This window comes from Arctopsyche grandis, chromosome 10 (assembly GCF_051622035.1).
Source record: "Arctopsyche grandis isolate Sample6627 chromosome 10, ASM5162203v2, whole genome shotgun sequence".
Taxonomy (NCBI): Eukaryota; Metazoa; Arthropoda; class Insecta; order Trichoptera; family Hydropsychidae; genus Arctopsyche; species Arctopsyche grandis.
Genome location: NC_135364.1, coordinates 12,275,315 through 12,292,231, shown reverse-complemented (window position 1 = coordinate 12,292,231; position 16,917 = coordinate 12,275,315). Strand labels below are relative to the sequence as shown.

The following is a 16,917-nucleotide window of genomic DNA, read 5'->3' as shown; positions in this document are numbered from 1 at the left end:
ACGACAACAGTGATGAAAAAAAATTGACAACCTCGTGATTGATTTGTTAAATATTAAGATTTTTTTTATTTATTTAAAGTTTGGACCATTGTGGCATTACCGGTATTCCTAATGTGCAGCAATGGTTGAAAAGCATACAGAAATAAAATACATATTTATCAATACAATACATAAAAAAAATAGCCGCAAAAGTTCAAACAATAGCAAAAGTAAAAATAAATAAAAAGTAAAAGTCACAAAATATGTAATAATAGTTGGGAATATCTTGCATCAATCTATGTATGTATGTTTGGATGTATGTATGTACAAGAAATAACCAGTCGTGAATTCAAAATATTCCCATGTATACCAAATGGAAGATATAAGATGATTATTCAACTCTTACATGACATCCAATTATGAAAATAATCATGAGCGCAGGCTACCAGACGAATAGGCTAAATTAATCTTTAGTAACCTACGGTGATGAGGTGGAAAATATCTCATTCAGACATTGCAGCAACGATTTCATTAAGAAGTCGGATAGCTCTTGGAATACGAGTCACTGTGCAGGCAAGAGCTACAACCATCAAATTATGATGTCTACCATGCACATGCATATATAAGAGAGTATGTATAGAAAAAACCATGTCATCCTGTGTGCATTAAATCAGATTAATGAACTTTTAAAAATAGCTTTACTATTTTATAATCATAGTATTTAATTTGAATATTTATATTATACATACATAATATTCACAATTAATTTTCAACAGAGTAGTAGGATATTTTTTGAAACAAAAAAAGTATTTTCAGAAGGTTGTCTATAATTAAAATATTAGATCATATTTGGAATGGTTTAAAGATAGAATTTTGGGCGTAGTTAAAAATAGCCACGCAGTGTGATATTTTTAGGGTCTTTGATACCGCCAGCGTGTCAATCACTTTCCTCACTAAAAACACAATTTACGTGTATGATGTGTATGTACATATGTATGTGTAGAAAATTCAAAAGGTCGAGTTGGTCCCCTTTCGAAGGTGCGTTTTGTTTCACGAAGTCTCTCCGAGGGACAAGTGAAGATAACTCAACCTCTTCACGAGAGAACGACTCCGACGTAATCGATTAGAGAAACGAAACTTACTTGAGTGTATTCTCAATATTGGCTTGACTCTGGGGTCTCTTTGAGGTAGGCACTCGGTTAAAAAGACCAGCATCCGTACACGTCAGAAAAACGCACTCCAGTGTACACTTTTGCCATACGGCAAATTGGATACGTCGGAAATGTCATAAATCCGACCTGTGAAATACGTGGAATAAAAATTTCCTCTCGCCGATTTTCAATTTATATGTACATATATTCAACATATGTATATATGTACATTAATATTCGTATATAAGCGGTTTTTGCTTCATCATCAACTTTTTAACTCCCACTGGATGAAATCTTCTTTCATTACTACCTGTCTGTCATGAGCAAATGTATCTACCCGTTATATTTATACGTCATCTATCTGACATACGTTCGTAGGTCCTTTATTTTTTTCAATGTTATTATTGGGTACCACGTATACATTTATACCACATTTTACGTATGTATACACCCATCTAGTTATGTTTTGTTTATTATTCTTCAACTTTCAATTTAAAGTATGCCAATCATCTACGTGTTTCTCTAAATTGAAATGTGTGCTTAAAAGCAGAACGACGTATGTATGTGCATTCATACATTCTAGCCCAGGCGACGGAAACCTCTCTTGGCTGCGGATCAAAAATCAACCAAAATGTGACTATTAAAAAGATGTTTTGGGTCAATGGGTATTTTCATTTTATAAATATCATCAGTATCACCATTGACATTTGCAATAGTTTCGATCATTTATAGGACTTCGTTCAAAATTTCATAATCATGCATATATTTTGCATATCTTAAACGCAATACTATGTATGTATATACAAACTGGACAATTAATTGTATATCTACAAAGCATTATTTTTACTCTATGCATCGATATGAGTGTTATGTTATACTAGTGATAATCTTGGGTTTTAAAGGTGATACTTTATTTACGAATAAATAGATTTCTATGCCATAAACTGAATCATTTCACTAGTATTATTGTAATTGTTTGATGTACATTATTATTCATTGAATTTTTATTTCTTGTTCACAGGAAGAGATGGAGGATCGGCCTCGTATATCAACCCTCATCAGCTCGCTCGCCAATTACTCCAACACCATACCGGCAGCTGGTGACCCAGACGCCAAACCAGCTGCTCCATCATCTCGCATGGGAACCCTCATAGGCGTCTTCTTACCATGTATTCAAAACATCTTCGGTGTTATCCTCTTCATCCGTTTGACGTGGGTCGTAGGCACGGCTGGTGCCGTCCAAGGATTCCTGATCGTCTTGATTTGTTGCTGTTCCGTAAGTATTTAACGATCCAATAATTTCCTCGGAATTTGCTAGAGAAATAATTAAACCGAAATCCGCAAGTAGTTTGCGCCGAGTGGGTCCCTCGGCCTATTAAAAATCTCGAACACCTTTTTTGATAAAATACCTTTTGCCCCTCCCTCGATCGAATTGATGGCTTGGATTTAAGTCGGTATATCCCGTAATCCTAGCCGAATGGCCTTCAATTTATATTCTTAATTAAAACTCATATTTTACATTCCGTCCAAGTTGAAGTATTATTTAATGCTACGTTCCCAGAGAAATATGGTTAATGCTGTAAAATGTCGCATTTGGAATAACACTGGTGTTTTTTTTTTTTTTGTTTCCTTCAAACTTAATATGGAAAAGCTCACCTGCAATATATTTTATAAACTTTTTACGTTAATAATGCTTTATTATCGTCATAAATTTCGCTTCACGCACAATTTTCGAGATTTTGATATATATGTATGTACCTACATACATACATAAACAACTCTTGGCTATAAACTTTCACTTTAACTAAAACCGAGCTATAAACTTATACTGTATGCCTTATTTAATTATTTTCTTCAAAACAATTGATAAATTTCTTTCACGTTGGCAGTTATTACAAATCTTATTTTTACGGATGTTCTCATTTGTTAGAGCTTTTATTATAAAACTTTTAACTCACATAGCCATGAAACAACAATTCAAATATAAATTTATATTTTAGCCTTTTTTCTGATTCCAGAAATATTGGGTGCTTATTTAGCAAAACCTTTATGCCCACCAGACACAATATGATAATACTTTTAAATATTTATTACGAATTGCTTTATTTTCTTCGGCAATGTTGATATAATCCGGTCAATACTTATTTTATATGCCTGGACAATTATTTAATGTATAATTAGACTTGTATTCAGAATTAGAATACAATCCTACGTACAATATAGTTGACCTCAATTTAGCTTGCAGTTCAAAATTAAACATGAATCGATTAATTTTCAGACGATGTTAACTGCCATATCCATGTCTGCAATTGCTACTAACGGTGTTGTGCCTGCCGGAGGGAGTTACTTCATGATATCTCGATCGTTGGGTCCAGAGTTTGGCGGAGCTGTCGGGATGTTGTTCTACACCGGAACAACCCTAGCGGCGGCCATGTACATCGTCGGTGCCGTCGAGATAGTTCTGGTAAATATCCTTTTAAAAATTTCCAACGGTCATCGTTTACAATGTCGAGATCTATCCCTCGGGCCAAAGAGAAGGGCGCTTCGTTGCCAAAATCGAAACTTTCAAAAGTTCCTAGCAAACACTCGGAGCTTTGGGCTCCTCCTCCGACGTGAGGTTTTCCGCAAACGAAACTTTTCACAATGGGTGTGTAGCGCCAAATCCCAAACAAGGGACAAAACTTCAAACAGTACATCTGTGTAAATTCGCACTACTCGAAGCTTTGACCGACCGTTGAGTTGTTTGCTTTAGAAATATAAATAAATTTCGACACTGCAATATATAATATTACACATATTTTTCTATGTTCAGACTTACATGGCACCCTCGCTGTCCATCTTCGGCGATTTTACCAAGGATGCTGAAGCTATGTACAACAACTTCAGAGTTTACGGTACTGGGTTGCTGCTCGTCATGGGTACCATCGTGTTCGTCGGTGTCAAGTTCGTCAACAAGTTTGCCACGGTTGCTTTGGCCTGTGTCATCTTCTCCATCATCGCTGTGTACACTGGAATTTTCGTCAACATCAATGGAAATGATAATTTACAGTAAGTGATTATTGTTGTTTTGAAAATGATTACTTCCTATTTGTGAGCTGAACGCGACTAAAACGTACAATTATGTATGTATGTATGTATACGTAATATTGTACATGCATATATTAAATCTCAAACTATAAATTCCTGTATTCTGCATTCTGCATTCCTTTCTGCATAGGTTCCGTCACGCTCAATTCGTTTTATAAATCTATTTATCCATCAATTTAAAATCTGTGCTTCAACTTTGAACGTGATACGTTTATCGTATAACTGAATTTACCTAGATACTCGATTAATATGATAAGAAAACTTCGCTTCGTCATATTGCTCTAGAAAATATGACTTTTTAATTAAAGTGCAACTAGTTTAATTAAAGTGAACTGAATTATCTGGTATTGCTCAGGCGAGTTGAAAAATGTAAAAATTCTTTTAAACGCAAATATTCGTGTGTTTGAAAAGTTACTACCTGCATCGCATCTTGTATTAGGCATTTATCTGTTCAATCCTACTTTCTCTGCCATGGGCTATATTTTTTAAAAATATGAAATATTCCTTTTTACGCAAACAGTGTCGCGATGTTTTTATCGTTTTCGTTCCTGTTTTTTTTTCTTTTTGGTTCCTGATTTTTTTTCGTAATTATATCTTCTATTATTGAAAAATGCCAAAAGCACGTTAACCGAATGAAGGGGACAAGGCTCAGATTATCTTAATACATTTTAAATGGTCGGAATAGGTAAAATTTTCCAAACAGCTTAAATTATGGCGCTGTGATGTCCAAATGAGATTAAAAGGATAGATTGGGATTATTTCAATAAAAAAATCCATGAAAAATGGAATTTTGTGAGGAAGAAAATATTGTCAAGATCTCATTTGAACGATCATTTATTTAAAAATCCCAAAAAACGACCTTCTGAGCTAGCTGGAGAAGTGAAAAGGGAATGAAATATTAAATCAAATAAATTAATAACGAAAATAAGGAACTGTACTATTTTATATTTAGAAATTTCTGAATTGAAACGTTGAATACTATTGAAAATTTAATGAGGGCGTCGCGTGACATTGTTTCAGTGTGGATTTCGCCAAGTCACAAATTGGATCAAAAGCTTACTTCTAAAGAGATATAAGAGGCTCGAGTGGGCGTTAGGTAAAAAAAGGGGTTGGTTTTAAGGGTCCGTAAAAACGACTCGGAACCAGGGAAGCGGAATGCTAACGCGGGATGATGGGAAGAGTAGGAAGGAACTCGGGGGGAGACGAGTTTTCATTTATTTTAAATGATGAAGTAAAACTGTTAAAATTTATGGAGGGCTTTTAGTCAGGGAGGTTGGGTCAGGGAAAGATACGTTGAAATAAATTCCCAGTGCCGACACTGATTGATTTACCTAACCTTGCGGCGTCTCTCTCGCACTTTCGTTTAGTCGTCGCTTTCGCCATTTTTTCGCGGATGACCGAGTGCACACTCAGAGTGAGAGGGAGCACGCGTGATGGGAATGACCGGTGAAACGGATAGATATTACGTGTCGTCCTCCGGATAATTTACGAAAATCGGGGTTTTTGTGGTCCTCTGATAAAAATGGGTTGTCATTTTTTACAGGAAAATTTTATATCTAATTCAATCTTGTGATTGTATTATTTTGGAAATTCACACGAACATCATTCATAGCTGCTTTACATTAACATCATTCATAATTATTTACATTTTTCGTTTTATGGAGTTTTTTTCTATGTACATACATACATACATATGTATGTAGTACAAAATCGTTAAGGAGCAGGATGTATTCATGTCTGAACTCGAGACCATACTGCCATTAGCAGAAAGTTTGAAACTAAAAAAGTGAGTTTTTGGTTAAGGAGTGAGTAATTTGAGAAAATAAGGAATTTAAATTAAAATTACGCTTGCAAAGCTATAACTTAAAACCTATTCAATTTTGGTGTAAACTAAGCCTTTTATCGTACATTTCAAAAGTTTTGCGCTGAAACCGTGAATTATCACACTCATTGAAAGTTTCGCAGATATAAATCGTTCTGGATTTCATTGCATATAATACTTTTTTATACACAGGGAAGGTTTATATTTTTTAAAAATCACAGATTATATAAAGAAAATAATTTTCACACGTCCCTTTTACGACTTTATCCTATGAACCGCCAAACTTGTTAACATAAAATAAATATGTAATGAGCTTAAATACAAAGACGATTCCCATTTTAAGGGCAAATTTAAAATCCTTCATTAGCATTTTATCAATTTAAAGCAAGGAGGGCGTTAAGGAAATTTTTGGTTTTAACAAAATCTTCCCTCGAAATCGCCTATTCGTATGCGAAATTTCCTTTACATCATACCATGAATTGTTTACTCATACTGTGAACATCGCTTTCCTTTCCATTTTCCTCTACGGAAATTTAATGAAACTTAAATATGTACATTATATAATATTGTTAATATAAGCACGTTCCACTCGAAGTATTCTCTAACATTTTATATTAGATATTCAATCATATAAAACTAAGTTTATCTCACATTTGTATTCAAGTGAAAAACTCGTGGAAATTCTTAGTGAATGGTTAATTATTATTACATATATAAACGGCTTTTGCTGATTTATAGCCTCATAAATAGACGTAATTAAACCTGAAAAATTTGTGACTGTAAAATCATAAATAATTCTGCAAAATTAATTAACTCGTATGGAATTCACCGTTTAATTTTATACATGATAATACCATTGAGTATAACATATAAATCTCGCAATTTTCACAGGGAGATGTAATTATATCAACCTGAATTCGCAATAAAATTCAAATACACATACGGAAAGGCGATGCTGTAAATGTGTGAGTTGTTTTCCCCACCCCAGAAGAAATCCAAAGTCAAAGGGTCGAGAAAATTGAACTGTTTCACTGGCGGAAGAGATTGCATCATTACGCCTCTAGCCGGTCGGCTTTATCTGGCCGCTACGTGACTTGGAGATAGCTTCGACTCTTTCACAGAAAAGTAGATATCCCGTGGATACCTATGTATTTGTTCGTGCACCATAACCGACGGTACTGGATCTCCGTACCATTCCAATCCGTGCCCATCAATTGGTCGCAGTAATGCGCGCGCGGTGATTATTGCGTACCGGAAGGTCTCCAGGACCGATTCGAATTACGGTTCGTAATCATTTCCGGATCGAGATTTTCTTCTCCGGTATAATAATATGTACTTGAGTCGCGTGGGTGGGTCTTTTCTCTCTCTCCCGTCTTGTGTTCGAACGACCGCAATAATTCTATTTCTAGTAGGTAAATCGAGCGAGTGATTTCATTAGGCGAGGAGCACAGCGTTGAAATAATGTCGCCTATTGTATGCGTTAGTTAACCTGCGCAATCTCATTAGACACATATTGCATTCTGAGCGTGCTAATTGCCAATTTGGCTCTTTGTTCGTCTTCTCCAGTTCCGGATTTCGACTACATGGGGGAATTGTTGTCTTAAGGAGCGTACAATGCTCGTGGAATTATCTTTAGTTTTCGAGTGAATTCGTGTTGGGGTATACATATGTATGTAAATGGGGTGCGTAAAATAAAATATCATGACACGTTATATGTATATGGAAATAAAAATGGGTTTATTTAAAATATGATGTAATATAATTGTGATGTAATGAGATGATTAGTTTCTAAAGACTTTAAAATTTTAAAGATTTTTAAGACTTCTAAAGATAAAATATTTGGTAAGCTATTATGATTACTTTTGTGAACTACTGATATTGCAGAAATATGTCTTATATTAGCCATGAAAAGGTTTTTTGTATGTAAGTGAAAATTTGATAAAAATCCAAGTAATAGATTGGAAGACTATAGGTATTCTCATTAGTGTTGTAAAATCTTCGGTAATAATCATTTGGAGAATATTATCGGGAATATTCTCCAAACCGAGAATTTTCGAGAATATTGTTTTTAAGAGCATCTGGAGGGCTTTTATATACCATTCCGTTGCAATTTTAAAAAAGGGATAAAGTCACGTGAACGGTAAGATAAGGGAATACACGAATAAAATTAATTAACCAATGCAAAAACTAATTAATAATAATTTTTAGCATTTTGCATTTCATATGTACAGAGAGTGGGTAAGCAAATGTGACTTTTGAGCAGTTGGCGAAACACAACCGAAATTTTACGCCTATTATGTAGTTTGTTTTAAAAGATTTCGGAGAAAAACTCAAAGCTTTATTTATAGATCTGGAAGCAAAAAAAAATCAACTGACATTTTTGTGTTAATGGTAACTCGCATTATTTATTTACCAATTTTTATCGTTTCTAAACTTAATAAATTTACATTTTCATATTATGTAATGTGTTTTAAATGTACACACTGATGTGAAATAACAATTAAATTACCCAAACTCATACAAAATTTGTGTTATAAAATATTACTTCCAGAGTTAATAAGCATTGCATTCCTGAGAGAATTTCGCGGAAAACGTTCATGATGGTAGTGCACGTCTGTTAAAATGACGAAATGACCCATTCAGTATCGTCAGAATGAAAAAATTTGATTCAAAATACTCTCAGACATTCTAGAAAGTCCTATTACTCCCATTAGGTCCTGAAAATATTCTAGAATCATCTAAAAAGCTAATAAACTATCTAGAGATGTTTTATAACCAAGAAAAAAGAAAATTCTCGGTATATTCTCGTTCTTAGAGAATAATCTCGACTGACAACACTAATTCGAAATAAAATATTATAATTAAGTTAATCGCTTTCATGGGGAAATTTTCATATCATACAAATGTATATGGGCGTGACTTTTTTTTCGTATAATATAATAAAAATTTCAAAATATTTTATTATATTATATTTAATTGCATACACAATCAAATTCGATAATAGAAGTAAACGGTTATTAAGTTTTATTAATAAATATACTATTTTTGAACATTTGATGTTGATTCTATTGATAATTATAAAATATATGTACATATGTATACCTGAGCTGAATTATAATCAATAGGAATGTATATGAAATTCTTTCTATACGATATTGTGACCCTCCAATCAAATACTTCCAGTTTGTATTTTACAAATTTTTCAACCGTCAAAGGAAAAAGCATTTTGGAAAGGACGCGGGGATAAATCAAATTATGACAAATCCAAACTTGGCACGACTCGTTGAGGTATTAAATTACACAATCAAATTTATTTATGGCGAAATATAAGAAAAAAATCATTTTTAATATGCGCTGAACGTTTTCGGCATTTTTTATTTTTTTTGCCGTTTAATGAGAAGCAATATCATGTTTTTTTTTTTTTTTTGTAAAATTTACTAGCAGTTGAAGTTGTGTAGACAAACGAGCTTTTTAATTTAAAATATACTTAAGCGGAACGTTATTTAATCGTAAATTGTTATTTTATTCGAAGCTGCTGTCACATTTTGGAATGCCATTTGGCAGGGGGCAAACGAATTGTTACTAAAATATCGCATTGTAATGAAAATTATTTTTTTATATACAAAAATACAAACATATTTATGTAGGTGTAAACGGTCTCCGTGACGAGCCACAATGTTAAATTACAGAAAACGCAAATATCGGAAGGCAAAGATCGAAAATCGAAAGATCTTACATAAGTCGAAAGATAAAAAAATGGTGCATGGTAAACGGTACATACTCACGAACATACTCACTTAATTTGCGCGAGCAGGATACAACAGGTACAAGAGGAACAGGCTTTTCCTCTCGTATTAATGTGCGCGCGCAGAATTAAGTGAGTTGTACCCTGCTCGCGCAAATTAAGTGAGTATGTACCGTTTACCATGCACCCTTTTTTTTGATATTTCGACTTAAGATCTTTAGATTTTCGATCTTTGCCTTCCGATATTTGTGTTTTCTGTAATTTAACATTCTGGCTCGTCACGTAGACCCAGGTGTAAAATACTTCCCCTCTGAAAAAAACGTTCCAGATGTTATTTTTGTTTTCAAATATAGAGCTGCGTAGTGTGATTTTAATTTATTATTATTTTGTGGCTAAGATTTTATTGTTTTTAATCAAAAATATTGTATATTTCGCGGTTATATGAGTAGTTTATACAGATAAGCTTCTAATATGCTAATTTATTTAAAACTATGTATGTATTTATGTATGTATGTATGTATAATAATTTCAAGTCTCATTTTTTTATGTACATATATAAAATAATTTGAATAGCATTATTTTGAGAAATATAAACTAATCAAACGACCAATAATATTACATATTAATTTATCAAATAAGAAAACTTTGTATTAAATTATCGCAATTTAATATTATTGTAAATACATTCATACGATTAATCAAAACTCAATGTACTCATAAGTCTAATTTAAGCTACACACATACATATGTACATATTATATACATATACATTCATATATGTATGTATGTACATAGATTATTTCGCTTTCGTTATACTCCTCTATGGTTGATTTTAATACGGCGAAAGATCGCATGGGATTTAATTCCAATTAGGCGAATTTCTTCCCCGAAAACGCAAGTCTTCGTGAAGGGAAATATCATCCGTCTCGTGGGAATTATATTTATTAAGTGAAATGTGCCGGGTTTTCCCGCGTCGGATAAAGCGAGTTGAGTTTTCCCTCCGGTGAAAATTTTCTGTCGCATATACCGGGTGATTCAAATTTAGTCCAATTTTTTTCACAACTATTTATTATGTACATATGTATTATTAATGATTTCCATAAAACTACATATATGTGACAAATTGGGTAGATAAAATTATTGCCTACACAAACTTTTTTTGTTATGACTTGAACCAAATTTATACAAAATCGAAACATAATTAATTAATGGAGAAATTACACTATTCATATGTACATGCAATTAACTATGTATATGCAATTAAAACCAATCCAGTTAGATCTGAATATCATCATCATCATCTTCATCATTAATGCAGCCGTTTCACATTCGCTGCCAAATTCATCTCTATTCTGAGTAACATTTTCCTTACTTCAGTCACTCCTATCATTTGTAGTCTTCCTTGTAACTTTTTATACTTTCTTGAGTACCATTCAAGCACCGGTCCGCTCTAGAGTATAGTCGATCGTTTGATAGCAGGCTTAAAAACATGAGATCAATTGCTTGAAAGTAATTATTTATGTACATTGTATGTACTCACTAAATAGGCAGTTCGATCACAAGTAATTATTTACATACGTGGTACTAGTTAGACACAATTACTTGTGATCAAACTGCCTAGCTAGCTAGTAACTACTCATACATAAATATGTAATTACTTTCTAGAAATTGATCTCATGTTTTTAAACCTGCTAGTAAACGATCGACTATACTCTAGAGCAGACCTTTCGAGCATTCCTCTTGTCTACTTTTAATTAGGTTCACTATGCTTGTTCAGTAAAATTCCTGCCCATCAAAAAATTGGGATCTGATTTTGGACCACTTCCACTCTTCAAGTCGCTTTGATATCTAACCGACATACGGGAGCCAGCTAACTTTGAAGTAAGCTCAGGTCTCCGACATGAAACTAGAGGAATTTAATCATTAACGTACTCATTAAAATTTACATCGGAATCTTGTGTCAGATCATACTCGCCTTTTTACCAATTCTTTGCAACTCGTTTTAACAGTGGCAAAACTACTTTTTCACTCTCATTTTTAATTAAACTCTCGTACTCAAACCCACGTGTTTCGTTTTTTGCTTCTCTTTGATATACCGAGCATATGATATTGAAATTTGAATTAAAATTTCGCTAATGATAATTAACTGTTTGTAAAAATATTGAATCGCACTGTACATGTTATACATATGTTATCATATACACAGTTCAGCTTCATCCCGGGTAAATGGCATATGCCTGTTTACTGTCACAGTTCAAAAGGCAACAACCGATACGGGCGCGGTTGTGCCTGATGTGTATATACCCACAGGTACATACCTGATGATATAAAGGCCAGCATCAGCTGCCACTGACATGCACAACAAGTCAGAGATGCTATCTCCGGCCGGTATTGATTCGAGTTCGTTGAGCGCGTAAATGCGGTTGCGAATCTCCAGATAACCGCAGTGTAAATTTTCTAAAACCGGATCCAATTCCACACCCGAATGAGCTACCGTGACGCCTGCTCACTGAAATTAAGCCCGATGTGATAAATTCAATTATGAAGATATCATTATATTCCCGGCTGGTATAATTTTAATATTTTATGCGTTTTTGCATACTAATAGGATACTTTAGAATTATCTAATTAATGCTAGAAATAATGCCAGCTTGACATACACACAAAGTTTGGCCTAATGAAGATTATACACATTTAAAATCCCCAAAGTTTTATAAGTCAATACAAAAGCCAGCAGTATACATATGTACATCACTCGGTGGTTGCGTTAATGCTAACCACCGAGAGGTTCCTGGGCTCAAGTTCTGGGTTGACCTCGATTGAAGAGAATTTATTCGGAGTACTTTTGCAGTGCTGCTAGTCAAATTGGAGTTACAAATATCTAAATCCGATCAGCAGCACTATATAAATTATTTTCAACCGAGATCAAACCAGGGCTCGAACCCGGACTTCTCGATAGATACATAGATAAAATAATATAGTTCCGCCAAATACAGCCAGTTTCACCCAGCATCACAGCTTGGTGGTTGCGTTAATAGTTACAAGAGGTATCTGAGTTCAAGCCTTGAGTTGACCTCGATTGAAGGGAATTTATTCGAAGTATTTCTGCAGTGCTGCTGGTCATATTTGGATATTTGTGACTCAAATTCGAAATTTCATGATTGAAACGGTTCCTCATCGAATTGGCGAAACCATCCTACCTACCATTTATCACCACTATTTGAACAATTCTAATAATAAAGTCGATAGTATACAAAAAAAATCAAAAAGTGTCAACGTCAAATTATTACTCTATTTATTTGTTAGTTATGTTATGGAAAAATAACGTCCATAAATGTAATATTGAATTTATGTAGATATTTATAAGTTTGAGTGCTTGAATATATGTATGTACATACATATGTATATTATATTTCTTATCAAAACTGTTAGAGATTGTCAATCAAGAATACTTCACGAAAAACTTTTCCATACAATTATTTATATACGCACCAGGATTTTACTTATAATATACATATGTATATATGGAAGAAGTACATAGTATGATGAAAATCTATCTGCTTTGTATTTTTTCGAAGCATTATTCAAATTTTCAGACTTCCTAAGGGGTTTTTGAGTTTGAAAAGAATGAAAAAAAATTCGTCACAACAGCGAAAATGAAAGAGCACTGAAATAGAAAAAAATCGTGTGCCTTGTTTATGAACGTCGCATTTCACGCGCGGAAAACTCGATTACGTTTTGCATTAAACCGGAAGCGTTTTATCCCCACTCTTCACTCCAGTCTAATATTATTTTTCCATTTTAACGGATGCCATCGGTTGTTAGTGAAGTTTTAATGAAAAAAAATGTGAAACGAAAACGATTCGAATTAATTTTCATGTTTACGTTTCGGCGACCGGAGGCATTAATTAAAAGCGACAACTTAAAAATAAATTGACATGATGTAAAACGTCAATACCGGGAGTGAGGCTTTATGCACAAGCAAAAACTTCATTTACGCTCGTTTTGCAATATTAACCGTCTGGAAAATGAAAAGTCCATTACAAAATTAATATTCAACGTCGTAACTAATATTAAGCTCACGTTTTATGTGATTTACGTCGTTGATTAAGGCACCTTTTCACTTTTGCTAACCGCACTTTATAATATTATTATATTAGATTGAACCTTTCTCTTGTAATGTTAATGCATAAATTAACTTTTTTGTCAAATAGAGTATATATCACTAAAGTTAAAACAAAATTGTATAACATCGATTATATACGTACATATTATTAAAAAATCTAAAATAAATTCATTATTTATATGCATGACATCGAAAGAAAATTAGTTTTATTTTTATTACATACATGCATACATACATACATCATATGTGCCATGACAGGAATTTGCCCAAAGCGACACATACATATGGTTAGATTATTTTTTTAAATCGCAAGTACTTACAATTTTTAAAATATAAAAAGACAAAATACAATAGAGGGATCTATCTATAGACAGTCAACATTTTTTTTATGCACAGAAATTTTGCGAGAAATATATTACGTAGGTAGCATAATTTTATAAGAGCAACAAATTCCAGATGCTCATAACTCGAATTCGCGAAAAACTGAGGAGAAGGACACCGATTCATTGGACCCGTCACAACAATTAACCTAGAAAAATCAGAAAATTCTAATAGGAGATGGTCTATCTGTGTTTTTATAACCACAAACTCTCGCCAGCAGCGTATTTGGCCGGATTTGAACTCACGATTTGTCTACTGGTATGTAATAGTTCTAACCAGTGCACTACGCTGTGGCTATATATGATATATGTTTTGAAATTTCTATGGATACCATCATCATCATCTACAGCCATTCACCATCCACTGCTGGATTATGGCTTCTCCAACACGCTTCCACTCGTCTCTGTTTTGCGCAACTCTCATCCATCTCACCCCACAAATTTTCTTAATTTCGTCTACCCATCTTCCCTGCGGTCTTCCTTTTACCATTTCGCATTCTCTCGAGTACCATTCAAGCACTTCTTTTGTCCACCTTTCGTCCATTCTTCTAGCCACGTGGCCGCCCATTGCCATTTAAATCTCGTTATTCTACCCACTATGTCATACTTCTCAACCAAGTGTACAGCTTCCTGTCTTTCCTCCTTATGCCAAGCATACAGGGTTCCATATTTCTTTGAGTGCATTGGACTGTGTATAGCATCTTGGCGTTCAGTGTCCAAGTTTCGCATCCATGCGTCATCACTGGCAAAACGCATTGATCGAAGATCTTTTTCTTCAGGCAGGCAAGGGGTCATTTTTGATTTAAAAACAACATTCATTCGTCCAAATGCACTTCATCCTAATTTTATACGTCTCTTTATGTCTTCATCTTTACTACCGGACATGTTAATTATTTAACCAAAATTTTGTTTACAACTTCTACTGGTTTGTCATCTATAACGGGTAAATTTTAAAGAAGGAAAAAAATTTGAATTAAATATTTGAATAATTTATTTTACAATATTTCAAATTTTGCTAGAGCACAATTAAAATAAAAAAAAAAAACAATTTTATAAAAGATCGGTTTTTGTATCTGTATTAGATGAACTCCAATAGCACAGCACGCCTATTTTAAACCACTAAATACGTACTAGTTAAGACAGCAAACTACAACCCTAGAAAAATTTCTCCTTCAATGTACCCTAAATTTAAATTTAAGATGTCGGTCACTCACAATTTTTCAACTTAACCATTACGACTCATGTCACTCATCGTCAATATGTATAACCAAATTAATTCCACGAAACTGACTTACACTGACCCAGGACTCACAATCTGACGTTTAGATCACAAAATTTAATTATTATTCATATACGTACTACATATGTATACATACATACACCGTGCGGTTTAACATAATAACAATCTGAACTTTCAACTCAATATTCATAGGTCACTGGGCAAATTAAAGTCTTGAGCGAGTGCACACATGAATATGAATGAGTCGGGAGACGTCAAATCGTATCCCGCGAAAAACGTGTGACGTATTATTAATACGTCACCCGATGGCGGCCATTGTATCGCTTAATTATTTCGAATCTCCAGGATATAATGGAAGGTGTGGTAACGGTTCACCCAACCCCCACTTCCCCCACCCACGCCTCTTTCTTTCTCCCTCCATCTCGTTCTACGGGGTATTAGCATTTTAATTGCTCACCCCAGCCCAGTTTCACCACACCGCGAATCTACACCGAGGACCGAGAACACGCCGCACCGGCTTCCGCTTCCGACTCATTAAGACGCATACACATATACATACACACATACATGTAAATATAAGGTAAGATCAGGGATGGCCAAACTTTCTAGTGCCACAAACCGCCAGAGACGTGAATCTTGATTTGTATTCTGATAATTTCCGTGCGAAGGCTTAAACCGGTATTAAAAGGTTTACACTGTTGAGAATGGTAGATTTTTGGAATTCGGTTGTATGTACGTGCGATTTGTGGGATTTCGAAAATTTAAACGATATACAACATACCAATAGAAGGATTTTATAATTCAAAAAAAGGCAATCAATAATGTTCAGGTCATAAGAACAAAAAAATTGTCATCCTTAACAAAATGGAGTAAAATACAAATCTATGAAGCGTCTTATTCCAATTAAAATATGTCTAATATAGACATATGTATATGTATGTATTTACATATGCCATATTGTGAAATTAAATTAAATAATAGTGACAAATGACGGTAAGTGGCTAATTTGGTAGGAGCCGTTTCAACATTGAAATCAGATAAATTGGCAAACTCTGATAGAAACGATCGACCTGGAGTCATATACATACATATGTCCAAAGTCTGGCCAGTAACACCGGATCACGGCTCAAACCTGTGACCCCTCAGTTTTCAGCATTTAGTTTACGATAAAAGAAAATTAGGCATTTTAATAAATACAGATGTAGTGGGTAGTATATGTACATATATATACGTAGCTTGATAACTAGATGCGTAAATACTTAAGTTTGAACAGATGATCTAAAATGTGTGGAAATAAAGAGAATGAAGAAGAATGCTAAACAATGATAGCAGCGTAGTGCACTGGTTAGAGCTATTGCATAACAGTAGACAGATCGTGGGTTCAATT

At 34.0% G+C, this 16,917-nt stretch overlaps 1 protein-coding gene across 3 annotated transcripts in view; it reads left to right on the top strand.

Annotated features, from left to right (window-relative positions):
• kcc (solute carrier family 12 member kcc) overlaps positions 1-16,917 on the top strand; it is a 322,100-nt gene that overhangs the window by 274,264 nt on the left and 30,919 nt on the right. For all 3 annotated transcript variants that reach the window (XM_077440387.1, XM_077440388.1, XM_077440386.1), the window contains 3 exons: positions 2,152-2,406; positions 3,409-3,594; positions 3,943-4,178. In XM_077440387.1, the coding sequence (XP_077296513.1) occupies positions 2,152-2,406; positions 3,409-3,594; positions 3,943-4,178 (677 nt within the window). The remainder of the gene's footprint in view (positions 1-2,151; positions 2,407-3,408; positions 3,595-3,942; positions 4,179-16,917) is intronic.